At 39.4% G+C, this 27,489-nt stretch overlaps 2 protein-coding genes across 4 annotated transcripts in view; one reads left to right on the top strand and one right to left on the bottom strand.

The window, feature by feature from the left end:
* Window positions 1–13: 13 nt before the first annotated feature.
* trip10b (thyroid hormone receptor interactor 10b) lies at window positions 14–22,433 on the top strand. 2 transcript variants are annotated; one of them, XM_075462532.1, is made up of 15 exons: window positions 14–280; window positions 6,416–6,531; window positions 6,653–6,706; window positions 8,294–8,441; window positions 8,531–8,593; window positions 9,151–9,255; window positions 9,506–9,634; window positions 9,802–9,948; window positions 12,958–13,116; window positions 15,410–15,433; window positions 17,281–17,390; window positions 18,174–18,306; window positions 18,391–18,458; window positions 21,485–21,591; window positions 21,684–22,433. In XM_075462532.1, the coding sequence occupies exons 1-15, from the start codon at window positions 257–259 to the stop codon at window positions 21,827–21,829; spliced, it is 1,533 nt and encodes a 510-aa protein (XP_075318647.1). In that variant the 5' UTR covers window positions 14–256; the 3' UTR covers window positions 21,830–22,433. The 2 variants fall into 2 exon arrangements, with proteins under 2 accessions (XP_075318647.1, XP_075318649.1); XM_075462534.1 differs by lacking the exon at window positions 15,410–15,433.
* Window positions 22,434–24,223: 1,790 nt separating this feature from the next.
* Window positions 24,224–27,489, bottom strand: part of sh2d3a (SH2 domain containing 3A) — a 32,446-nt gene continuing 29,180 nt past the window's right edge. For both annotated transcript variants that reach the window (XM_075462530.1, XM_075462531.1), the window contains 2 exons: window positions 26,067–26,252; window positions 24,224–24,786 (listed from right to left, as the gene is read on the bottom strand). In XM_075462530.1, the coding sequence (XP_075318645.1) occupies window positions 24,590–24,786; window positions 26,067–26,252 (383 nt within the window). In that variant the 3' untranslated portion in view covers window positions 24,224–24,589. The remainder of the gene's footprint in view (window positions 24,787–26,066; window positions 26,253–27,489) is intronic.

Below are 27,489 nucleotides of genomic sequence, written 5' to 3'. Positions count from 1 at the left end.
TTTCAGGAAAACTGCGCCTGAGCGTTTTTTTTTTTTGTTCTCGCTGCCTGGAAGAAACAGGACAGCCGGGTCCGTGCCAAGGAGAAGGCGTACACTTCCTCCTAACATTTCCCTCGCCACCTTCGTTTTCAAGCCTCCAAGAGTTTCGCGTAAATCTTTGTTCCGAGAGGAGTTGTGTTTCTGTTTCCATCTGCCTTTACGCCCGATCTTTCTCCTCACAGCAACCTTTCCTGCGGACATCTTAAGCTCGGCTGACATGGACTGGGGAACGGGTCTTTGGGTAAGTTGACAGCTGACGCAGAGATAAGTTTTTTTTTTACAGGAAAAAGAAAAGAAATAACAAGTTGTTTGGTCTCTGAGGTGTTGTTTGTGCCACATTGTGTGGGGCTGGTTTTGCCCTGTAAGCCTTCATGTACAACCCGCCAGATGGTTTCGCAACTCTCGCTGCATACCTCATCGGAGGCAGGGGGGAGAATAAAGAGGTTTATTACTCTTTCTGCTCACAGAAAGGAAGTGCCCACTCTCCTACAGGCTGTGGGCTGCAGGAGCAGCCTGGTCTTTCGCACTCTTGCCCCATATGTGCTGTAAATGTGAATGTAAATGTGAGGTTTGCTCGGTGACAGCGCGCACCAGGAAGCTGGGGAATGATTGGTGAGAGCGCCAGAGTCTCCGCTGGGATCCTCACTCTGAGCCTACAGGTCAGAAAAGCTCCTCAGCAGTCACTGAACATAAAGTCTGTGGGGCAACAGTCTCAGACCTGCCAGTGGGTTTTTCTTTTTTTATTGTTGAGAAATGATTCTTTCAATTCTCCAAATACCAAGAAAGTGTCCTCCTTAGACTCCATGTTTTATTCAGAGACACACTATATGTGACAGGGAAAGGTCAGGAAATCCTCCCATTCAGGGAACTGCCAGGAGAAAAAATGTCAGTTTATCAATGTAGTTCCTGCTCAGAATCAATGATTTCAGCTCCCCACTCATCCCGGGCAGACCCAGGCGGTTGCATGCTTGGAAAATGCTCGTTCTACACACAGCAGTGTGTGTTAAATCACCCAAAATGTCCTGACTTGGACTGTTTGTCCCGGTGGCTGCTGATGAAAAGCAAAGTTCTGCCCCAGAATCTGCTGTGTTTGTTGAACAGTTGAGCACAGCCTGGGTGTGGCTGCCGGGCTGAGTTGGATAGCATCATGGACTGTGGCTTTAGGACACGTTACTGTTGGAAAACAAAAAGCAAACTTTGATTTAGAACACGGAGAGCCTGTTGTTAAATGTCACCATTTAAAGAAAAAGAAAAAGGCAAACCGTAATGCATTACATGAGCAACATTAAACAGACTAACTTTGGGTCAATTAGGACGATAAAATGATTTGAGGATGGTCGTTTTTCAAACTAAAAGTACTGCTGCCCTGCGAGTTGGTGCATTACTAAATCTCTACCATTTGTTAAAGATTTGATCAACTCACCGTCACATTTGCTGGGTGACATCCTGTTTAAAGCAAACCCTCTTCATAATCTGGAGGTCAGCGACGCTTTAACAAACTGCTGAAAATCTTCCACACAAGTTTAGGTTGGCAAACATTGTGTTTAGATGAGCTGCCATCACTTTGTAAATGCAGATATAACGCTGGGAGTTACTGGAAGATCTCAAGCCCATTGCTGGCAGGTGGTTAAGGGTAATTCATTTATTTATTTTTTTATCAGAATGTTTTGAAATGAACCCCTGCTTGATAAGAAATCCTAGTTTCATCTCAAAATAATCCGTATTTCAGGTCATGCGTCAGCTAGATGATGAACACTAACAGCCTATTTATATTTTTCAAGTGTAAATCTCCATAAAGGAATAAATGAATAGAAATGCAACTTGCAGGTTAACAACCCCAAGAGAAAAAAAATATGCCTATATATATGAATTACAACATTAAGGTTGGTTTTAGTGTCAGAGTTTTTTACACCTAAAAAAACACAGCTCAGCAGTGATGTAGCATGAGGACAAGTTTAATGAATAAGATTTGATGTAAATGCACAAGCACATGACACACCATGGCTTTATTATTATGAGCCTGATTGGCATCAAATGGAACAGGAAAAGACAAGAATTAGGGCAAATATATCATTCTTCAAGGGAAATTGATTAATAATGATGGCGTGCCCACGAGTTGCCAAGCTTAGCTGGTGATTGCTTGTGTATTTTTTACAATACTCAAAAGTTTTCCACCACATATCAGAGTTTAATAGAATGAAAAATGATGTTTTAATACTGGAGTATTAAACAGGACACAAGATGGAAGGCTGCCACACACTGTAGAGAAAACCGAGCTACGTGAAGCTGTTTTGCATGTTGGGACGGGAGCCATCTTGTAATTACTTCTGACCTTTTTAGCCTGGTTAGCTGCTACTCTCTTTTTTTTTTTTTTGACTAAAAACAGTCAAATCTATCAAAGAGAGGAAAACATGAGAGCGATAATGCACCTTGAAATATTTAATTGTGCCAATGAATGAATGCAAAGATCTGCTGAATAACAAACTGGTATTGTGCTAAAAACGGAATACCTCCCAAAAAATACAATTAATTAAAGGAAACCAACTATAATACCAACAAATACATCCACCACTGTGTTTATTTGATCGAGTGGCCACTCCCCAATATTACATTAAAACAACTTGTGGTAGCACCAAAGGTTCATTTCCCTCTGCAGTTCAGCGTTTATTAAGCATATATATATATATATTAAGTACTTGAAACTTTTCTTACACATTGCATAGCCCGACAGTAGCTTCATGCAGGTAGCTCTGTTATCTCTTTACTGTGTAAAGGGTACTCAGATTTCAGTCAAGCCCATCCCTTATGCAACACTTCTGCCTCCAAAAACCCAAAACAGCAGGAGCCAAATGCACAATACGTCAGGACAGTTGGCTAATAACCAAACCGGCTATCCTTTATATACAGTCTACAGTCCTTCACCACCAAGTGGATCTGGAAGACTTTAAGAAAAGGCAATTTGAGCAATTATCATACCATGTTTTTGTCAAGTTTTAGGTTGTTTTTTCTCTGATAAAGTTCCTCTTCATTGATCTTTTTCAGTGTGTCCCGTGGAATTTAACTAGATGTTCACTTCTTTAGCTGCAGCTTTCCTTCTCTTTGGCTTTGGTGCTGTGTTTACACATGATACAGTGGAAACCTCTCACTGTTTGTTCTACCTACACGCACGATTCTGTGAAATTACATCTACAGTAGTAGATGTAGATGTAGCCATCTAGTGTATTGTCTTTTTCTTTTTGTAGATGAAAACACTCCTGATCAGACTTTAGTCAAGCTGAATATCTTTCTTTAACTGTCTGCTGAAGCTCTTTAAGTTGGTGTGGTTCCACCCACTTAAGCTAATTGCTACTTTGACTAAAGCTAAAAAGGCTAGGACGCAAATTTCCGACTGGTCGGTGCAGTCAGCGTTGTTGTTTGGCAGCTTACACGATGATGGAGCTTGGATCAGAAAACCCTGCTCCTCCTGTGGTAGTGCGGGGTGGGACGAGTCCGACTGGTTCCAGCGTTTTCAGAGGCCCCTGGGACTGTCAGTCACAGGGCGGAGGTGCACTGAGCTAACGATTGTCTCATTCCTGAACTCTGTCTGTTACACTATCACTGTTTCCTCCTCTCACGCGAACATACAGATGTTTCACACTGAAGCAACAGTAGTAGGCTGCACATCCAGATCCAGCTGCATGATTTTAGTCTGTAATCTCTCCATCAACACCAGCTGATTGCTGGGATTGCTTTCCTTCCTGCTACAAACAATCTCTCTCTCCATTGTCCCTTTGTGTTTTTCTAATCTGGTTCTTTCCTCCTTCGCTGCCTCCTCCCAACTCTCCCAAATCCAGGACACCACTAACTGTGTTACTGTGTGATCTTCATTTAGCTTCTTTCTCCTCTGAGAGCTCAGTATCTGTGTCTCCGGATCCACGACACTTTGGAATCTCAACACACACACGGACACACTTACATGCACATGGACACCCAAATGTGGAGTGCTTTCTTTGTGTTGCACAAGCGACGTGAGAAGGGAACCACCCTGAGGCTGTGTGCGTCCAGACTCCCCATGTTTACAGTTTGTTTAGTTCTGTGGTGGCGTTTGTTTTCAGAGAGCCCTTCACCCCGTGTCGTTATACAGTAGACAAAAGCCAGCAGGAGAGGGAACAAACGCTACCCGTCCAACAGGTTTCTGAGTGTGTTTTAAGGACATGAATGTGTGTAAAGAGAAAGAATGTTGAAGGGAGAGTCCTGCAGGTGTGTTTTTTTTCTTTCTGCTTCTCTGTACAGTGCTTTTATCGTCCATGTGTCTGAGTTCCAGTGGCAGCGAGGCCGTTTGACACAAAATGAATCCGATGATGTGATAACATATCAGTTTCTCTTACGTAAGAACTGTAAACCTATGTTTAGAGAACATTTGCACAAGGTGATGTCGTAGTAAAATGTCCCTTAAACATTCTTGGCACCTAAAAATGTCAACATTTTTTTAGAGTTGCATTTGAGTCTTTACATAACAGCACTAACTGGTTGTACTTTGGTTTTTCTGATAAGTGAATGTTCCTTTGAACGTTGCGCAGAGGTTTACCGGGTTGCCTGTTTGGACCAGCACACCTATATTATTTCAAACTGTTATTGTTCAGAACTGAAGATATGCACACTGCAAAAAGCCAGCTTTCAAAAACAAGAAAAAAAAGTACAAAAATTAGGTGTATTTTGTTTAAAAAACGCAAAATTATCTGCCAATGGAACAAGAAAATGTGGGTTGTCAAGATTTTTCGAAACAAGTAAAAATATTTAATCTCAATTAACCCACAAATACCTTAGAATTAGTGTATTTTAACTAATAACAAGTACATTTTTCTTGATTCTAATTAAATACACGTGGCCTATTTTTTTATATTGAAAAATATTCTTGAATTAAGTAAATGCTAGAGCCATTATCTTAACATAGTGGTGTGCACTAGGCCTTATATTTCTTGAAACCAGCTTGGAAACTGTTGATATTCTAGCTTCAAGCATGTACTTACTCAAAACAGGTCATAACATCTCAGTAACAAGCTGTAATATCTTATTTAGATAATTAAGGACAGAAACACTTAAAACAAGTGAAACAGTCAGACATAAAAACTGCTTACTAAGAAGAACTATCTTATCGGACAAAAAATAAGCATATATCCCTTTGATCTAAGATATTTCTTTTTACTTAGATTTCACTTTTTGCTGTGCAGGCTTCTTCTTCTTTTTTGTTTTCTTCTCTTTATTCCTCAGAAGGTTTGCCCATTTACACACAAAGATAACTGGTCTTTCTAGCTTCCGAATTTTTGGCTCCCGGTGCATTCCAGGAACGTTGTTTTTTTTTTTTTTTTGGTTTCAGGAATGTTTTAGATGTCATACGGTTCACCGAGGAAGTTCATCTGGTGTAGACGGTCAGAGAATATCAGGGGAACTAACTAATTCTACATATTCATATCAGAAAAACTATGCAAAAACCAGCAATTGGGGAATATTCCAACTAATTTCTTTCTTTCTTGTTTTCTTTCTGAGAAACTCGACAGGAATACTGTTACTTCTGACAAAACTAAGGCAATGTGAGTGAGTTTTAGAGTAAGAAATGTAGATTGTTCCATGGGTGTCGCACCCGTGGGGGATGGGGGTGTTTTGACACCCCCACTTTTACAGCAAGATGATTTCACCTTTTTGAATTTTCAATGACCAAATAAAGTTTTAACAAATCATAAAATATGTTTTAAAGACCCTGTACCCTCTTTAGAATAATTCTATCCAGATTTGAGCAGTCTAACTATTGTAGTTTCCATACAGGACCTAGTTTAGGGTGATCAGAATGCAAAAAAAAAAAGCAGTAAAATGGCCCTGCTCTGCATTTTTACAAATCAGAAAAAGGTTTCACAAATCCCAAACAAGGTTTTAATGAATCTGTAGCCTCTTTAGAATAATTCCATCCAGATTTGAGCAGTGTAACTATTGTAGTTTCCAAACAGGATCTTGTTTAGGGCGATCAAAATGCAAAAAATGCAGTGAAATGGCCCTTTATGCCCATCCCTTTAATTCGCGAATCGGATGCCAACTTCAGCGTCGTGTCTTTGGGCTTGGTGTGGCGCTCATGTGCCCCCCCTGGAACACCCCCACATTTAAAATCACTGCTCCACCCCTGGATTGTTCATAAAAAAAAAAAGAGTGCATGTCCATGCAGTGGTGGTAAAAAGTGGTGTGGTGATGTAAGAAGTAAAACGTTATTACAATAAAAAACAAATGTGTCTGTAATAAGACTGCTGCAGACTTGACTGGACCAGCTGTGTGCTACACGTGTTGGTCTCAGGGTGTTTCTCAACATTTGTGTGTCTACAAGCGTCACTCTGTGCTGTTGCTCTCTCAGGACCAGTATGATGTCATCGACAAGCACACGCAGTGTGGCCTCGATCTGGTGGAGCGTTACATAAAGTTTGTGAAGGAGCGGACGGACGTAGAGCAGAACTACGCCAAGCAACTCAGGTGGGCTCCCAAGTTTCTTCTTTGAATTTCTAAATATGGACACTGTATGGATGCTTTCATGTAAGCTTTTGATAGTCACACTGTGTTTTTTTTTTTTGTTTTTTTTGACACGGTCTAACAGGAATCTGACAAAGAAGTACACCAAGCGAGGAAGCAAAGAAGAGCAGGACTGCAAGTGAGAAAAAATGAATAAAAATTGGTCCAGTATGATGACAGCTTTCTGTCCTGCACATAACTGTAGTTTAAATGGTCACTGACGACTGGAATTTTTGTGCTACAGTGACTTTATTGTTGCTAACAGCCTTAATCAGATGCTGCTGGCTGTAGTAAGATAAAGTTAAAGGGATAGTTCGCCTCTTTTGACATGAAGCTGTGTAACATCCCATATCAGCAACATCATTTATGAACATCTTCTTACCCCCTGCTGCGTCCTGTGAGCAGAGTTCCAGCCTCGTTTTGGTGTTGATGAAGGTAGTCCGGCTAGTTGGCTGGGGTTTAAAAAATAAAGCGTTTTGCTTCTCAAAACAATATGCGTTCAACAGAGTAATACATTTGCATTACAAAATGGTTCTCCAGGAAAAAGCCAGACCTCACAATCGCTTGGCCCTATTTTCTCTCCCTTCATATCACTTGTGAGGTCTGACTTTTTCCTGGAGAACCATTTTGTGATGCAAATGTATTACTCTTTTGAACGCATTTTGTTTTGAGAAGGTGGGTAAGAAAATGTTAATCAATGATGTTGCTAATATGGGATGTCATACAGCTTCATGTCAAAAGAGGCGAACTGTCCCTTTAACACCTCTAAACATGCACATAAAGGCTACATGATAACATTCAACAAGTTTATGCCTTGATCAACACAGAAGACATGGAAATAATGAGCAGGTTGGTTTATTAAAGGTTGCCAGCTTTCATCTTTTCAGCTTGAGTGAGAAGTAGCATGTAAACTTTAACCATTGAACTGTGGACGAGCACAGAGCGATTTAACATACCAGTCCTACCCCAGGTTTGGGGATGCTCATGAATCCAGCATTCTGGCCTATGTAAACCTAATCAGCTGTAACAGCATATGTAAGCTACAAACACAGTATCAGCACATTTGCGTTTTCTCAGAATCACCATTACATTCACCAGTTTGATGAATTTATATATATTTATATACTTGTCCTTCTGGCTGTCTTTTGGGCTCCCTGTTATGTTTACCGTTGAGTACTGATGCTACGCGGTTAAAAAGCCTGATCTAAAGACTGTATGAGACCCATTCAACTGTGTTTCATAGTGGAAACTTCCTCTTATTGGCGTGACACTTGTTTTAGCAACATGAGCGCGTGTCTGCTGCCAAAAGCGAGTAGGCAACTTTGGTGTATTGCATTGCAGAATTATTTTCCTCATTAATATCATTGAATTAAAATGTCTGTTTTGATGTGACCTGTGATGGTTTAGATGTTTACTGTAGAAATAAGAAACAATCGGTGTGATTTATTTGCTTTACTTCAGGACGGATTGTTTCAAGAATTATGATTAGTTTGGAAATCTGATGCTTTCTAACAGTAATGATGATGCTTTTATGGAAAATAAAACGATCGAAACCAAAAGAGCAAAGAAGAGATCCACTACAGTTTCACTCTACATATTGAAGTCTGTTTTGTCTCCCTCTCTTTAATTTTTCCTTAATTGCATTTTACCCAGAGTTGTAGTGACACTTCCATCAAATCTGGGTCTTTGTTCAATTTGTCATTATTTCCTTTCCTTTCTGCTGCAGATATAGTAATCACGCGTCATTCCAGGAGATCCTGAATGAGCTGAATGATTATGCAGGGCAACGGGAGCTCATTGCAGAAAACATGATGACCAGCATCTGTGTGGAACTCACCAAGTACCTTCAGGACATCAAACTGGAGCGCAAAACCGTGAGAGAGGGAGGGAGGAACGGAGACGTTTGCAAAGTGCAGTGGTTTGCTGTGTCATGATCTTAAAATGCAACCTCTTCCTTCTCCAGCACCTGTCTGACACCAAGAAGGCCCAGCAGAACTTAGAAAGCAGTTTGAAACAGCTGGAGAGTGTGAGTAGCATGTTTGGATCAGACTATTTAAAGGATTTCACGTGGCAGCTCATGCAGAAGTAGGACATATACACTGGAAAAAATACGCCTCCAAAAATAAGTAAAAAAACAGCAAATAAAAGACGTTTTTGCTTGAAATGAATAAAAAAATCTGCCAATGGAACTAGTGAAAATCAGCTTGTCATGATTTCTTGAAATAAAATGTGATATTTAGGACTTTTGAGTTAAAAGTGATCTTGTGATTAGCTTAAAAACCTCTTCAAATGTAAAAAAAAAAAAGCTTGTTTCATGTGAAATGTGACTCAAAACAATTTGTTTTCAAAACTTTTTCACTTAATAAGATATTCCAGATGTATTGTATTAAAACAAGTCCCTATATCTGGCTAAAATTGGTACTTGTTAGGCAGTTGTGTCTTATATTAAGTGTAATGAGATGCTCAATGAGAAAAATATACTTGGTAAGATTTAGATTTTTTCCAGTGTATACCACAACACTTTCTTTGGTGACACTACTGCTGCAGAAATCTAATAAAGTTTATTTGTGTTCATGCCTGCAGACAAAGAAGCGCTTCGCCAAGGAGTGGGCGGAGGCTGACAAAGCAACGCAACAAGCAGAAAAAACAGAGAGCGACCTCAATGCCACCAAACTCGATGTTGATAAAGTAAACACTCACACCTTAACCTTAATCACTAAGCCCTTTTTCTTTAAAAAAAATGTATGTTTCTAAGGAACACTGAGACCTTCTCTTGCTTCTCTCCCTCTAACCTTCCTGCATCATTCATCCTCTCTTTACATCTATTCCTGTGTGCCCTCTGCCATGCATTTGGGTTTGCGTCATCCACTTCCTGGATGCTTTCACCTTCCTCTCTCATGTTTTCGGTCATTCTGTCTGTCTGTCCTTTGCTCTAAAGGCCAAGCAGCATGCACATGCACGCACACGCACGGCGGAGGAGTGCAGGAACGAGTATGCCGCACAGCTCCAGAAATACAACAAGGAGCAGAACAGCTTCTATTACTCAGAGATCCCACAGCTCTTCAATGTGAGACCATCGTAAAAACGCACACTTTCACCTTCAGTACCTGCTAATGTGACGAGCTAACGAAAACAAGCTTTTGTATTGTTCCTGTTCTGTGTGTTCACATGCATGTGAATGCCGGTGTAACCATTGAATCTAATGAGATCCTGCTGGTCGTGTGTGCTGAACAGAATCTGCAGGAAATGGATGAGCAGAGAATCCGGCGGCTGGCGGAGGGTTACTGCAAGTTTTCTGACATCGAGAAGAATGTGTTGCCCATCATCTCCAAGTGTCTGGAGGGAATCTCTGCAGCAGGGTCCAAAATTGATGAGAAGCAGGCACGTGTGCAATCAAAATGTTCTAATCTATCATTTCTGTTCACTGTCATCCAACACACTTCTGATTTGATGGAAGGCTAACCTTAGCATGGTGCCGGTTTATCCCCATCAGAGGTGGGTGGAGTAGCCAAAAATTACTTCAGAATAATATGACTCAAGTGAAAGTAAAAAGTATTCATCCAAATAATTAAAGTAAATTAGAGTAACTGTTGAGTAACGTCTGATTTATTTGTTAACACAAGCATTCAATCAGACAAAAATACTAAATAATCATCTTTAGGCAAATTAGAGTTCATCCAATTGATCAAATAAATTAAAATTAATTAATTAATTACAAAATATCTTAAATTAAAATAATCCAGGTAAATTCAAGAACTTCAATAAAGAATAAAAGACACTTAGGAAATGTTTAAAACATGTGTAACCCATATGTAACCTAAAAAACAAACATTCACCTATCCATGGGGGAAAAAACGAGTTTAGGAAACTTAGCGCTACATGTTTCCTCACGTTAGATGTTGAGTTTCTGCTGAAATGTGCGTTTGTTTTGGTTGACACAGAAGACACATAATGTAGCTGCTGTTTCTCACTCTTTGTAAGGTAAACATGCTTTCAGTATGAGGCCTCGTCTGCGTCTTCATTTCCCACCGTTGGTTCTGACATTTTTCATCTGTTTCTTTCTTTGTTTGCTACGACTGCTAATGCTAAAGCTAACCCGTCCCGCCGCTGAGATCGAGTACGGTCACGTGACCAGACTGCACGGCTGCGTCTGATTGGTGGAACACAGTCAGGTGGTAGAGCCTTTGGCGGAAGTCTCTCTCTCTGTCAGAATAAAACATTAAAATGAGGCGTACGCGGGGGGATAAAAATAATGAGGCGTAGAATACCAAAGAGGTAAGAAGAAAAGTAACCAGCTCATTGTAGCCTAATGTAGCGGAGTAAGAGGACAGTTTCTGCTGCACACATCTACTCAAGGAAAAGTAAAAAGTATAGAGATTTAAAACTAATTTTTTCAAAAACTTAATCCAGTAAATGTAACTCGTTACTACCCACCTCTGATCCCTTTGTATGTGAAATAATGGCTTGACTGTTAGAGAAATGCATTTATCACTCTTTTATGACTCATTACATATGAAGCTACAGCCAAAAGATGGTTAACAAAGCCTAATGCAAAGGGCTTCATTTATAAATTAAAACATAGCCACTCAGTGTTGACTTTTATTTTGTTTACAAGCCATGCTGTGAGGATCTCGATTGCCCTGAGGCATAACGGATCTTCTTTTCTCCCTTTTAGGGAAACAAATCGGTGAAATCACGTCTTCTACTTAACCTAACCGAACTCAAAACATATCTGTAGGTTTAAAAATGTAAAAAAGATTAGAAGAAAAATAACGATGATGTCTTTTACAAAGTCCAGGATTAAAGCAAATCTGTTTAATTACTATTGGTCAATGAAAAACCCACTCCCTGAGATTCACTAAAACAAACAGACAGCTGACGGTTTTTTGCTTTGGATCCACATTTGGGTCATCTCTGGTTTTTGAATCAGCAGAAATGTGCTCCAGCTCATGAGCCTCAGGGGATTGGTAACTTTTAAACTCATGCATTGTCTCTCAGTCCAAGTAGAAAGTGTACAATGAAAGTAGTGTATCAAGGTCAGTAATCCAGTCCAGTATACACATCTATATTGTCGATTTTTGCTCAGTTTGTCCAAACACTGTTTATTGATGACATTACTCAATATCTCAGAGTAAGTGTCCTTTTCTTTCTCCTTTTATCATCTCCATCTCTTCACTTCTTCTACCTCACAAGACACGACAGTGTGCAATGTGACCTCTGACCCTCAGTAGTGGAAATATAGCTTGCCTGGCTTTTTCCAACGGGGGAAGAAATCATCAGGACTTCCAAATATCTACAATATGTTGTACTTCTAAAGCCAAAGTGTGAATAAATACTTTGTACTTTGATTCACTATAAGTGCAAGGTTGTATTTTAACAGGTATTATTAGTTTCTGACGTGTTGCCAAAATCTGCTCCAGTAGCTACACATAACTCCTGATTGTGTTACCCTCATCTTCATTTTAATCTAACCATCTTACTTTAATATTTTACTAGGGCTGGGAGAGGTAACTCGTTATTATCGCGTTAACTCATTAATTATTTAATGCCGATAAATATTTTATCGCACATTAACGTAGTTTTTTTTTAAATTTATTTATTTATTTTTATTTATTTTAGTATTGTAAAAGTCTGTTGCTCACAGGCTTTTATTTTGTAAAAGTCTGCTGCTCACAGGCTTTTATTTTGTAAAAGTCTGCTGCTGTCTGCTGTGGATCCGGAAAAAAAGTAATCGGCGGATCCACCAAACATGGAGAAGGGTACGGAACTTTTACTCGGCCATTTTCATTTTAAAGTTCTTCCAGACGGCGGAGTCGACAGAACCAAAGTCATCTGTAAACACTGCCAAGTTGAACTGTCTTCTCAGCGTAGTAGTTCCAGTCTAAAATATCACTTAAAGGCAAAACACACAACTGATAGCAGCAAGTCATTCAAGGAAACAGACAGTGGAGCGAGGCTTCTACATAAAAACTACAGAAAGATGCTGATGTTAAAAGTGTGTTTGCACAACAAATGTTATGGCACTTTCATTCATATGGCAGCACATTTAAAATAAAGCTAAATGCTAAAAGCTATACGCTACTTTTGATTTCATTTTTGGATTTTGCGTACAAATGCGATTAATCGCGATTAATCAGGGAAATCATGCGATTAATTAGATTAAAATTTTTAATCGTTGCCCAGCCCTATATTTTACCATTAAACGCAAATTTATCCGCCTCCACGTTTGAGTGTTATCCAACTTGGACTTTATAAATGTGTTGAGTTTTGAACATATTAGCTAATCGTAACAACTTCTCTTTTTTTTTTTTGTTATAACTGTGAACCTTCCTAATAAACGTTTTTGTTTGTTTTTTTTAAAGGAATATATTTGTTTATTTTTCCCTGCAGGACTCGATCATTTTCATAGAGCAACACAAATCTGGTTTTGAACGACCGGGAGATCTCGAGTTTGAAGACTATTCCCAGGGAATCAAACCAGCGACCTCAGAGTCCAGCCTCCATCCACCAAAAGTGCGCGCCAAGCTCTGGCCTTTCAAGAAACACAAGGTGAAATTGAACACGAAGAGTTGCATCTCTTTGTTTTTGCATGAAGAGTGTGACACTGATATCCACACAGCCCCGCCCCTCTGCTTCTCCTCCACTAATGCAAACTGAAATCCTCTTCTTCAGATGTGCTTTGAGTAATGCAGGTGAGCATGTTGTTGTCAGGCTAAACTTATCCTGTTATTGCAAATTCATATGACCTGTTTTTTAGTACAGACTGATTTAATGCTGAACACTTCATGTTCTCATTTTTAAATGGAAAAGAGGAGAAAAAAGTACATTTGTGCAGAGAATGGAGACAGCTGTCAGCACTCAGGAAACTGCTGGATGATGATTGAAGAGTGCTGCATGTACTTAAAGGAACCGGTCTCTATTCGTTGTATTTCATTTTTTAAAGTTTAGTCTATTAGCAGAAATGCAATGTAATATTTATTCATTTCTTTGTTGGTATTAGTATATGATCATCATGTGGAAACAAGAATTATTCTCTTTACATTAGCTTAGAACAGGGACGTCCGAAGTCGGTCCTAGCGGGCCGCTGTCCTGCAGGTTTTAGATGTTGCCCTGCTTCAACACACCTGATTCAGATGAAATGGATCTCTTCAAAAGATTGTCAAAATTCTGCACAAGCCAGTTTATGATGCATTGATCTGAATCGGGTGTGTTGAAGCAGGGAAACATCTAAAACCTGCAGGACAGCGGCCCTCCAGGACCGGATGTGGACACCCCTGCCTTAGAACAATTCTTATATATTTTCAGATGGCACAGATCTTCCACGGTTTGCTATGTGTCTACACACGCCCGAAAAGGTCAAATCAAACGCTCAATCTAGAGAGAGACTTGCTTTCAACAGTCAGAACTAGCAGGGGGGAAGTTGGAAAGCTTAAAGCAAATTAAATGTGCTCTAAAACAAGGAAATATCGGGTATCTGGTGATGCCGGTTAAATACTCTATTTATGGACATAATGTTGAGATATGAAAGTCATATGAAACATTTATTTGGGCTGTTCGGTCAGTGTGCAAGAACCCTTTTTCGTAGCATTCATGTATACGGTAATGTTGGGATGTTCAGACATAGATTTAGAACTTTAAATGACAAATAGCTATTAATATATTGGGTTGTACTCCCAATCCAACCTGAAATTGGATCAGATTTGCTGTTTTTCTTCTGTCTCGTGTTATTAAGAAGTAGAGGTAACCCCTCTGATAATTATGCAGCCGATCAAGCTGTTCTCCCGAAAAATAGAACTAATACATCTACCTCTTAATAATCCTATGAGGATATCAACCCCAACGCAGCATATTCTGCCTGTTCTCTCAGCTCTTTCAGTCATTCATTACAGCTCATTCATTAAAGTTATTAGTTTGTTAAAATACATCTTAATGAACAAATTAACAGTGTTCGTTCACATAGTCAAGAATCAACATTTACTATTAAACAATTATCAGTGTAGTTAAGGCAATCATAATGCTGTTAGCAGTGGAATAACCTGTATTTTTGTTGATTTTTAGAAGGCCGTTTCCCTGAAAACCAGTTTTTGACAAATTTGAAGAATGAAAAAAGCTTAGAAGTCTCCTGTCAAATCATCAGTATTCAAATCCATCTGAAGAACAGGGCTCTGCCTCTTATGTCACTCTTTCTGGTCTCTTATCAATGCTTTGCAATAAATACGTGAGTGCACACATTCCATTCATATCTTACCCACCACTCCCTCAGGGGCCAACTCCAATTCCAGAGTGCTGCACAGACATGCCCCGAAACACCTTTTTCCTCTTTAACTCTTCAGCTACGTTATTACAGAAGTCTCTGCCTTCTCTTTGACTCACTCTCCCTATTTTTTCCTCTCATCACCAATGTCCCTTTTCCTATGTTTTGCCCCTCTTCTCTGGTTGCCTGGTTCCTCCACCTTGTCTTTTTCCTCCCCCTCTTCAGTTTGCCCCTCCATCTTTTTCTCCCCCGTCCCCTTTCCAACCTGGCAGCCTTCACCTTTCCCTCCCCCTCTCCAAGCTGCAGCGCTCTCCTCTGTCTCTCTGTCTGAGGGAGTTTAATCAAACTGTCAAACCCAGGATTTCTACCTTAATACACAAAGCTGGCTTGGTGAGTGATGCTACGCTGTTGGCTAACTTCAGGTGTGAGCTCTGTTTGCATCCTTGTTTTGTAAATGGTTCACACACGTAAGTTCCTGTTGTAAAAACTGTTGACATTCATGTTATTTTATATTCTTTATGTGTTTCCAGTGAGCTGTTTTTGTTGTAATTTTGTCTCACGCTGAGTCTTCATTTTCCTTCTGTCTAGATATCACTTGCTGAAAAACACACGGTAAACTTTATCATCATTACATAGAGGATAGACGTAAAAGGTGCTTGGATACCAGGATTTGGTGCTGAATTCTTTTCAAGGGGAAACATTATTTAAAGAGTAACTCCACTTTAGATGTTCTGCACAAACCTCTGTGGCCAAAAAGCACGTGTTAAAAGATGAAACGGGTTCACTGAATGGCCACCAGCGGCTGGTTCTGAAAGAGATGGTCTCTATGGGACCCCATTGTTAAGCTGAAAGCAGAAATAAACATGTTTACAGCCTGGTATAGAAACTGTTTTGGTCACTGTGCCTGGTGCCCCCATCTATGCCACCTGTTTATGGAAGGAGTTCTCTGTCTAACACCCATTTGAATTACGTAGCTTCTTTTTTATGCAGATTGTTGTTAAAACAGATGGAAATTGGTAAATGGTGCAAAAATGTCAGAGTTTCCCAAAGTTGTATACCATGCATGAAATTCTTACAGCCTTGCTTTACAATGATTCCACTAAAATTGTGACATTTGTCTGCATTATTTTGCTATTTTAAATGAAGTTGTGATTGCACCTGAACTCTGCTGACCCTGTGACCACAAACCTGTCATTACACGCAGTTATCCATATAGGTGGAGTTACTATTTAATTAATTCCCCCCAATCAGGGTCATCATACCTTTTGCACGGGATACTTTATTTTCTATTCAGGGATATCATGATTTTCTCTCAACTGAAAATATACTAAGCGTTTACTCTGTGATTGCATACAGATACACTGAATGGTGATAAAAATCCAGCGTTGAAAACCAATTCAAATGCACATTATCCACAGTGTTGCAGAAGAACTTGTATTTTAGTCTTTGAATGGTTACTTGTGCCCAAAGTTTAGTCTCCTGCTGTATTCTTAACATTAATCAAGGTGGCAAGAGTGGATGTAAACTGAGTCTTGATTATGGGGCTCAAAGCTCAAATGGGATGTTTAAAAAATTGACTGCAACATCTTTCCAGAAAACTGGAGACAAGGTTTATGTTTATGCATTTAGCAGACACTTTTATCCAAAGTGACTTAAAAAATATATAAACTTAAAAATATATAACATTACAGTTAACATCAAAGCTAACAATAAGCTACATAGAAGGAAACAAGGTGTCACCTTCTCTTAATAATAATTACACAGAGCATGCTGTGTTAGGATTTCTCTCTCTATCCCCCCCCCCCCTCTCTATTCGACTTCATTATTTACTAAAAGTCAGCCATATACTTAGCAAGCTTGCACTAGAACTTCGAACGCAGACTTAAAGCTCTTACTTCTGATTAAAACTGAGATATAATTATATTCCTTCATATTCAGGTAGCTGAAAATGACTGAAAATATTGTTCTGAAGGGAAATGAAGGAAATGAATAGTGATTGTAATCGATTTTTTTTTTTCTCTTTGAAAAGCTATTTAATTATAGATTCCCATATTATAATATAAAGTACCATAATACTCTCAAAAGTGTATTTGTATGCCATCACAGGTGAATGAGTCTTCTCTGTTGGCTCTGACTGAGATTTTCATTTAGTGGGAGCCGAAGCAAACCATCGAACAGCTGGAATTCAATCAGTTTCTCTCTTAGATGATTACAATGAGGGGTTTCATGGGATGTATTATATTTCTGAGCAGTCACTCACTCCATCATCTCTAGTTTCATACCTTTACTTTGCCTAATGAGCTGTATATGCAGCATTAACCTGTCAGCGTGTATAAACATCTCGTTAGCAACGGCCATAGAAACGGGGAGGAGTGGCATCTGGTGATGAACGCTCGTCCTTGTTTTATATTTGACGGCCGACTTTAAATTTGATTCGATTTGTGAACGTGTTTGTGTAGCCGCCTCCTGCCGAAGACTTTTCCCACCTTCCTCCGGAACAGAGGAAAAAGAGGCTGCAGGGGAAGATCGATGATATCGCCAAAGATCTACAGAGGGAGCAAGACCAAAGGTGAAAATACCACACCCATCCCTGGAAAAAATACTCTTGAGATTAAATCAAAATCAAATCAAATTCATTATATAGCACATTTCATGTACAAACAATTCAAAGTGCTTCACATAAAATAAAAGCATTGCAGCAGGGAGTGGAAGAAGCATTAAAAATACATAAAAGAATATAAAGAGAAACAAATAAAATCATTTAAATGAATTTAAAAACAAGCAACAGTCCAGATAAGTTTAAAGATATCATGCAGATTTCATGCATAGACACATGAGAACAGAAATGTCTTTAACCTGGATTTAAAAATGTCTCCATTTGGTGAAAGTTTAATCTCCACTGGCAGTTTGTTCCACTTATTTGCAGCGTAACAGCTAAATGCTGCTTCTCCATGTTTAGTCTGGACTCTGGACTGATTACTTGAATAAAAACTGAAAATTACTTTTTTTTTCTGCAGTTTTCAGTCGTTTGAAACTTATTTTCTGGAGGCTTAAGCTAAAAGAGCGCCATTGTGCGTAGAGAATATTCATATTTTAGGCAGTAGTTTGTGTCAGACTTTTAGGGAAGGTTATTTTCTTTGTTTTGATGTGGGTTAAAAAGTATTTTCAGCAATTTGGTGTTAAATAACATGAATTTCTGACCTCATATATACGATGTGCAATCATTCGACGTGTCCTCTCGGCCTGGAAACACTTCCCATCCTTATCAGCAGTGCCACACAAGAAATAAACTTCCTTAATCAGCAAACACATTTCCCCAACAATAGCACTTTCTCCTTGTGTTTGACCTCAGTGAAGCACTGGAGAAGATGAAGGGCGTGTATGAGCAGAGTCCACAGATGGGAGACCCGTCCAGTTTGGAGCCTCAGATCTCAGAAACTGGACAAAACATAGGCCGCCTGAGGGGGGAGCTTGCCAAATACGAGGTTATTTTCTCCACACATATACGCTTAATACTGTTCAGTCATCAGGCGTTTTTCCAAAAGGTTTAACCCTCTTGCTCATAACAGACGTGGCTGTCAGAAGCAGTGGGAGGAGAGGAATCCTCCAACGCCATCAACAATAACACTCAACATGGGTAAGGCCCGTATTTAAAGGAACTGTTCAATATTTTGGGAGCTACATGAGAGGAATGTGCTGTTTTCACTTTATCTGTACTGCGAATACAAAACTGACAGCAGCTGGTTATCCTGGCCAAGGATAAGGAGGGGAAGCGGGGAGATTCTTGATGAACTCCTTTGACCTGTGAAGCCAGGTTGACTAACATATGTGGCTGAAATCAGGAGTTTATCCGCCAACATTCCTAAGATCTTAAACAGAATACAACTCGACTCTTTCTTGTTGCTCTGGAGGATGTTTTGTTTCTCACTGAAGAGGATTCTGCAGCTCTGTTATCTGCCGGCTGCCGTCTGTCGTAAACAGATGACACCGTTTGTTCGTGTGTTTGTTCTTTTTTTTAAATGTTACTCTGGAACCATCTCTGTAGGTTTATTGATTCAGCCCCTAGAAACCATTTGGGAAATGTGTTGAAATTTGGTTAGGAACACTCACTCGATTCTTTTCAACAACTTTAATGCCGACGCCAGGAGCACTCTGGCACCACCAATGAGTCGGAGCTAAAGTCGTGTTCATGCTGCTCGTATTCAACTCATTCGCCCATTTTGTAAGAATGATTTAATCTTGGGCTGTGTTCGAAACCGCATACTACATATTACATACTACATACTACATACTGCATACTACATACTACATACTGCATACTGCATGCTACATACTACATACTACATACTGCATACTACATACTGCATACTGCATACTACATACTGCATACTACATGCTACATACTGCATACTATATACTGCATACTACATGCTACATACTACATACTGCATACTACATGCTACATACTACATACTGCATACTACATACTACATACTACATACTGCATACTGCATACTACATACTGCATACTACATACTGCATACTACATACTGCATACTACATACTACATACTGCATACTACATACTGCATACTGCATACTACATACTGCATACTATATACTGCATACTACATGCTACATACTACATACTGCATACTACATACTACATACTGCATACTACATACTGCATACTACATACTGCATACTACATACTGCATACTACATACTGCATACTGCATACTATATACTGCATACTACATGCTACATACTACATACTGCATACTACATGCTACATACTACATACTGCATACTACATACTACATACTGCATACTGCATACTACATACTGCATACTGCATACTACATGCTACATACTGCATACTGCATACTACATGCTACATACTGCATACTATATACTTGCAAACTGCATACTGATCGATTAGACAGTATGCAGAGCGTTTACCCACAATGCATTTCGCTCCTGCCCGAGCCGAAATCAGCCGGCCTGAAGCTGATTTCCCTTAAGCTCTAAACTCTGTAAACTTTAGCAACATTTGAAACATTTTCAGGTGAGAAAGTAGTCGTTTAGATCCCCAACGTGTTGAAAACCTGACAAAATACCGGCTATTTACAATTTTGTTCCCACGAATTCGGCGCTACTAAAGCTAGCCGCAGTGAGCAACGCACTTCCTGTTATTTTTACAAAATAAAATACCCGTTGCCTTTTATCATAGGGAAAGCCATTACGATACAATCGGTGCTTTTGTTTTCAAAACAGGAAGTGAACCTACCCTCGTTGTAGCTAGCTTGAAACTGTCGTTTTGACAGGAAATTGTCACTTGTCATTTAGTTCCTGTTTAGTTTTTAGTTTGACCATGCTTTAGTTTTCTCTCATGCCTTAGTTTTCTAGTCCAGGTCCAGTATTTAGTTTAGCCATGTTTTCCCCATAGTTTCTGTTGCTTTGCCATCATCTTCATTCACTTCACCTGTTTTCCCCTCAGCTGCACTCACTCACCTATCACTCAGTCAGTATTTAGTTTCCAGGTTTCCTCATTGTGTTTCCCAGATCATACCCGTCAATATCCTTCTTGCCACGCCAAGTAAAGTATATCAAGTCAAGTTCTTTGTTTTTTCTCAGCCATAGTGATGTTTTGTTTGCTCACAGTTTAGTTACTGTCATCCGGCTCAGCCGCGCTTTGTGTTAACCTTGTTTTTTTTGGAATAATAAATCAAGTTTGCTTTTTGAAGTCAGCATCCGTGTCCTTTTACGCCTCGCACCACCCAAACCTGGCAGAAATGACGATCGGCGACGTCACGTTATGTTGCATCTTGGGTAGTTTGAGTATGAGTAGTAACCTCATGATGCATACCCAACATTTCGGCTAATCTAGTATGCATCCGTTAACTTCTCGCTTACTCAAACTCGCTTACTAACTCAAAAAAGTTAGTATGAGTAGTGGGAGAAGTATGCGGTTTGGAACACAGCCTTGGATTCTGTTGATCAAGCAGAGGCCAAACACCGTGTAATGAGATTTCCTGTGTTGTCAGAGAAGCGGTTAGACAGGAAGTGAGTCATAACTCATCACACTTTAATCTATCAAAATGTTGTGGTGGTTAGCAGCGTTACCTTACAGCAAGAGGGTTCCTGGTTCAAATCCCGATTGCATGGGTTCGCTGCAGGTACTCTGGCTTCCTCCCACCTCCCAAACACATGCAGGTCAGGTTAATTGACCCTAGAAGTGAGTGTGAGAGTGCAGGCTTGTTTATCTCATTTGTCTCTGTGCAGCCATGTGATGGACCGCTGACCTATCCAGGGTGTACAGCTGGGATTAAGCAGGTGTAGAAACGGGACTGATGGATAGACAAAGCAACCGTCTGTTGACATTGCTTTTCCCGGAGCTCAGCAGGTCCTCACCTTAGAGGTCAATAAGTGTACGGTCAGTGAAATTAAGCAGTGTCCTGTCATCAACTAACAGGTCGCTGGTTATCAAATTGATTTGGAGGCAGTCACACTATCCTTGGACAAAACTAAAGCTATGTAAAGCTATCCAGCTGCTGGCTGCTTATTGTTTAGATACAACACTGTTATCAAGTTAGTTTAAATGGGAAACTTTAATAGAAACAAACTGTGAATCTTGATTTTTCTTGGATTTGTGTTTCTTCAGTGTTTCAACGGCAGAACACGGCCTGAACATCTACTCAGAGTTCGATGACGACTTTGATGAGATAGAAACTCCTATTGGCCAGTGCACTGCTCTGTACACCTTTGAAGGTACATTTATGATTCACCCTGAACTTGTTCATGAAAAAAAATCTCTTTTTAGCCTTTCATACATGTCTTTCTTTATGTGTATTTGTGAACAGGCAACAGCGAGGGCACTGTTTCCATCACGGAGGGAGAGCTGTTGAGTATAATGGAGCAGGATAAAGGAGATGGATGGATGAGAGTCCTCAGAGCCGGTGGGGAGGAGGGCTATATACCTTCTTCCTATGTCAAATACACATCTTAACTTTCATCACAGAACTGGTTCTGCTAGTTAGGAGCTGGAGGTGAATACAAAGTCCTCTGCTCTCCATCTTTTATCTCAGCCAGTGACGTGTGTGCTGAGATGAATGTGAGGGATTATCTAGGCTGATGCCGGTATCATACACTCCCCATCTCTGCTCTCTGTGGCATAAGACACTTTCTCAAAATGCAGATTTTCAGCCTTGTTTGATCTTTATCAATTTTAGCTATTTTGAAATGTAAAAAACACTTTTGAATGTATACCTAAACTTTGTGTGCAACTCCTAGCAGCCTATGTTTGTTTATGGCAATAACTGTGTACAGTATATCCGCCCACTTGACTTTCCCACCATCAATTCTAATAACCTGCTGAACTACTTCTTCTTCTTCTTTTTTTTTTTTTTTTTAACTTCCTTCTTAAACCACTTTCCTGACAGAGTAATGTGAGATTTTTTATCATGGTGATTATATGTCTTTTAACTGGATGAAAACCGCTACACTGTAGGGAGAAAGTATACCACTCAACAGTGAAAGTAGAAGCTGGGTTTACATTTATTTTTTTTTTCTTTGTCCGTCATAAAACATTAAGCCCGAATCAAGTGAGTGCACATATGGTGTTGTATTTCTTCCTCTTTACACTGAAAATTAAATGATTCCCTCCTTATGTATGTCCAAAAAGTGATGCAGACAATATATTTATATATATTTTATAGGGCTGGGCGAGTTAACTCGTTATTATCGCGTTAACTTGTTAATTATTTAATGTCGATAAATATTTTATCGTGCATTAATGCAGGTTTTATGTGTGTAGCTCACGGAGCTAACCGGCGCTACTTCCTGTTTTACTTGTTTCAACATAAAAGCACGTATTTCAAAATAAATTTAAAAAAAACTCCTGCATTTACAGCCAAGTTTAATTGTCTTCTCAGCGTAGTAGTTCCAGTCTAAAATATCACTTAAAGCTAAAACACACAACTGATAGCAACAAGTTATTCAAGGAAACAGACAGTGGAGCGAGGCTTCTACATAAAAACTACATGCCACATTTTAATCGTTGCCCAGCCCTATTTTTATATACATATATATATTTTACACAGATTCCTGTTTGCGTTGCTGTAGCTCATAAAGAAACGCCGTCCGGCATATCACAAGTATCCCATTTTGAATCTACAAGTGCTGCACTTGTGGAAGGTATGTCAGACTGAAGAGTAGGTAAAACTGCTAAAGCCACAGTAGCTTCAAATTACTTTTAGATACATACTGAGGATGTTTATTTCTGATGTTCACTGAGAAAGGAACTCTTCACAACATAAAGAGAAGGTAAAATACTGCATGGACAACCTGTTTTTAATGTTAGTACTGTGAAGACAGACTACAAACAATGTGAACATATCCTTCCACTCCATGTGATATATTTTGGAAACTGACCTTTAAGTGTTTAGCTTTGTGAATTTTTAGGGCAGAATGTGGCAAAAATCCAATAAAATGCACAGTAGTAGTAAAGATTTAATGAAATGAAAGTTTTTATTATTTAACTCGTGTAAATAACCTGTGTTTGAATTTACAGCCTTTTGTGCTGCTCGGGAAATCATGAGATTGCATTGGCTTGATCAAATCTCATATTTTATCGTAAATGTGTACTACAGCCAGCCTCCCATCTTTCTGCAGGAGTGGCTGAGCTCTGTGTTGGAGCAGTTTTAGCTTTAATGTTCACTTGGGTCCTCTTTATGTTTATCTAATTCTGTTTTCAAATGGTTGAACAGAGCTCGGGGCATTTTTTCAGGGCCGACACAGATATAAATATTGGGAGTCAAGGGGGCCAAAAACTCCCAACACAAGACTCGGATTAAATGTATTCACATTTTATATTTGTTTTATTAAGTCTTACAAAAATCTTGGGCAAGGATCACTGAGCATCACCAGAGCCAAAGTTAATTATCTAGAATTAAAGAAAAATAAAAGATTAAAGGAGGTGGGTGAGACATGTCATTCGTTCTCATACAGCATTTTGCAAATCCTCTGTATTAATGGTCATTAGAAATAAATCTTTTGCAGTTCTTACTTGAAATCCAGATGGTCTGTTCAGCCCAATGTCAGATGAATAAATTTCTCCCCAGAAAGAATCCAAAGCCAGGAACTAGGAAATGAGGGATTTGAGATTCATCTCCTGACTGGGATTTTTTTAAGACTTGAATCTGAAAGGTCTATAGCTCTCTTTCTCACTGAGCCACGTCAGATTTATTCATCTCTGCAACTTGCACCAATTTAACATTTAAAAGATTATCCTTTATTTAAAAAAAAAAAAAAAAAAGCCTGTTTATACATGTATCATACAGTAAAAGAGAAACATCTGTGTTTTGTGTTGGTTTACCGTGTCATGAGAAAAAACATCCATAAATCACATCCACACCCATTATTTTATTTTTTCCTTTTAATGCATTGCAAACACTGTAATAAAAACATGATTCTGAAATGTATATTTAGTAAACAAAGTTCAGTTTCAGGTAAGCAATTTCAATTTCCTGAAAAAGAAAAAATAATCCAAATCTTTTTCACAGTTATGGTCTTCCCACACATTACAGTTCAAAGTCATTTTTACAAGTTTTGTTGTCACTTGACACAAAGAAACATTACTTTCCCTCAGTTTGACCTCACGGCTGACAGACATTTGTTGATCAAGCAAACAGAGGCTGATCTAAAACAGTTTTCCCCCCATGTTTGGTTTTTATTTTCCCCTAGTGAGGAAAGTACTGTTGAAACGGGCTCATGTTAAAGGGTCTGGTTGCAGTGGGGTGATCTCCACAGGTTCCAGTTTATTTGAGAGGACACAAAGTATCTTTTCAAACTTCTCGTATCGCTCTTTTCTCTCCATGACTGCCCCCTGCTCACCCCAGAACAGCCGCAGGGCAAACTCTGTCCGGAAAGCCTCCAGAAGCTCAGGGACCGGCTCCCAGCCGCCAGCTGAAACAGTGAGACGGACATCAGTTCAGAACCGATTCAACACAACACATGATTCACCTTCACATTATTCTGACAACATACATCGTTGGGGAGTATCACACCGAATCATTTTGCATACCGCAACGTTTACAACAGACCATTCATATAAACAGTAGGGCTGGGCGAGTTAACTCGTTATTATCGCGTTAACTCGTTAATTACTTAACGCCGATAAATATTTTATTGCGCATTAACGCAGGTTTTTTCTGGGGGCTTTTGTGCCTTTAATGGAAAGTTCAGAGAGACAGGAAGCAGGGGGCAGAGAGAGGGGGAACGACATGCAGCACAGGGCCGTCCAATGCGGGACTAGAACCAGCTGCAGCGAGGACTATAGCCTCTGTACATGGGGCGCCTGCTCAGCCCACTACGCCACGGACCCCCCCTGTTTTATTATTTATTTTATTATTGTAAAAGTCTGTTGCTCACAGGCTTTTATTTTGTAAAAGTCTGTTGCTCACAGGCTTTTATTTTGTAAAAGTCTGTTGCTGTCTGCTGTGGAACCGGAAAAGAAAGTAATCGGTGGATCCACCAAACATGGAGAAGGGTACGGAACTTTTACTCGGCCATTTTCATTTTAAAGTTCTTCCAGACGGCGGAGTCGACAGAACCAAAGTCATCTGTAAACTCTGCCAAGTTGAATTGTCTTCTCAGCGTAGTAGTTCCAGTCTAAAATATCACTTAAAGGCAAAACACACAACTGATAGCAGCAAGTCATTCAAGGAAACAGACAGTGGAGCGAGGCTTCTACATAAAAACTACAGAAAGATGCTGATGTTAAAAGTGTGTTTGCACAACAAATGTTATGGCACTTTCATTCATATGGCAGCACATTTAAAATAAAGCTAAATGCTAAAGGCTATACGCTACTTTTGGATTGATTTTTGGATTCTGTGTACAAATGCGATTAATCGTGATTAATCAGGGAAATCATGCGATTAATTAGATTAAACATTTTAATCGTTGCCCGGCCCTAATAAACAGATATGGGAGCATCTGTTGATGACCAACATTTTCACACTTCATGTTAAACACTTGTTTGACATGGAAATTACAGTTTGGTGCCTTAATATGTCGGATTCAAAAATGTTTCCTTTGCTTTACATTGCAATTATTGATTTAAAAAAAATTTCATCACTATTTCAGGTATTTAGTATTAGTCACTGACCAGGGAAACATTCACTGTCCTAAAATGTCCCCACCTGTTTTAGATACTCTCCCCCACCATCATGATTTGCGTGTACCTGTGAGCAAAGCGTGTGCGTGCTGTTGGTATTCTTGGGCGTGTAAGGCAGCGCTGCGAGCTGACTGGAGGACGTCGTACAGCAGCTGACAGCCTTGCTCGCTGTTCTCCACGGGGTCCTCACCCTCCATCAGCATCAGCAGAGGAACCAGGTGTGGCACAGCTGTGGGACCCTCCACCACAGAATCTACAGAAGAAGAAAATGACGTATCAGATCCAACGCAATATTATGACTTCTTAAAAATGCGTCGCTTGCTTTTCCCATGAATTTTACTTTGTTATTTTAAGACTGAACGAATGCAAAACCAATCAGTGATGAAAGAGCCCTCTGCTATGTTCCATCAGGGCAAAAAAAAAAAAAAGCGGGACTCGAACACTAAGCAAAGAAGGACATACTGTTCCACCTGCATGAGAAGTTATAGCTCCAGTGTGGAAGGGGGCAGCACTGCGTAGATAAAGCTGTAGTCAGTTTACTGGGTTAATGTCATTTGTCTTTTTTTGTGGCTCTTCGCCAGGAAATAAATCTGCAGACGGGTCAAATGTCAGCTGAGCATTATGAAGGATGTCTCTATTATTAAAACATCTGGAGGGAGGAGGATTGCTGGAGGAGCCGCAAGCGAGATGCACAGATGCATATGTTATCCAGCTATTCGTTTATCTATTTAGTTATTTTAAATCAGTGGCATCTGAAGGAGCCATGACAATAGTCATATATTATGAATTTAATAAAAAAAATTAAATGTGTACAGAGTTACAAGCACGGTTGAAGCACATCCAACAGAAGTGATAAAACATAGCAGTATATCCAAGAATATCAACACCAAAACGAGGCTGGAACTCTGCTCACAGGACGCAGCAGGGGGTAAGAAGATGTTCATAAATGATGTTGCTGATATGGGATGTTACACAGCTTCATGTCAAAAGAGGCGAACTATCCCTTTAAGGTAAATGTGGTCTTAACTGAAAATGTATTTTTTGTGGGATGTTTTATATGTAGAAATGCATATTTGAAAAAAGGGCACTTTAGTGTGTTGTGGTAAAAGTGGCTCTTCCCTTGATTTTGCTGCCAATATGGCTCTTGTGAAAAAAATAGTGAGTATGTTATCATCATATAAATTGTGATTAAATAATAAATAATAACATCAAATAAGAGATGAGAAGATATGTGTAATAATATGTTAAAATGAAGTTGAAAGTTAAAAACTATGCCAATGTATGTAAAACGCATCCTTATAAATTGTAATTTTTGAATGGGGGTGGGAGTAAATAAGTATTTTTTTACTTCATCTCACTCCCTTTCGAGCGAGTATTGATTTATGTTACCTTTGTTCTAGATGAATATGTAAATTCATATGTATTATGGAAATGTATTTATTTTGTAATCAGCCTGAAAATAAGCTCGAAATAAACACTCAATCAAGTAT

Source organism: Odontesthes bonariensis, chromosome 4, assembly GCF_027942865.1.
Source record: "Odontesthes bonariensis isolate fOdoBon6 chromosome 4, fOdoBon6.hap1, whole genome shotgun sequence".
Taxonomy (NCBI): Eukaryota; Metazoa; Chordata; class Actinopteri; order Atheriniformes; family Atherinopsidae; genus Odontesthes; species Odontesthes bonariensis.
This window is presented reverse-complemented; position numbering and strand designations above follow the sequence as displayed.

Excerpts from the sequence above, each read along its gene's own strand:
- trip10b (XM_075462532.1), top strand. The coding sequence starts at position 257 with ATGGACTGGGGAACGGGTCTTTGG. Across the intron at positions 15,434-17,280 it reads CACTTGCTGAAAAACACACG|CCGCCTCCTGCCGAAGACTT; the intron begins GTAAACTTTATC and ends GTGTTTGTGTAG. Across the intron at positions 18,459-21,484 it reads AACAATAACACTCAACATGG|TGTTTCAACGGCAGAACACG; the intron begins GTAAGGCCCGTA and ends GTGTTTCTTCAG.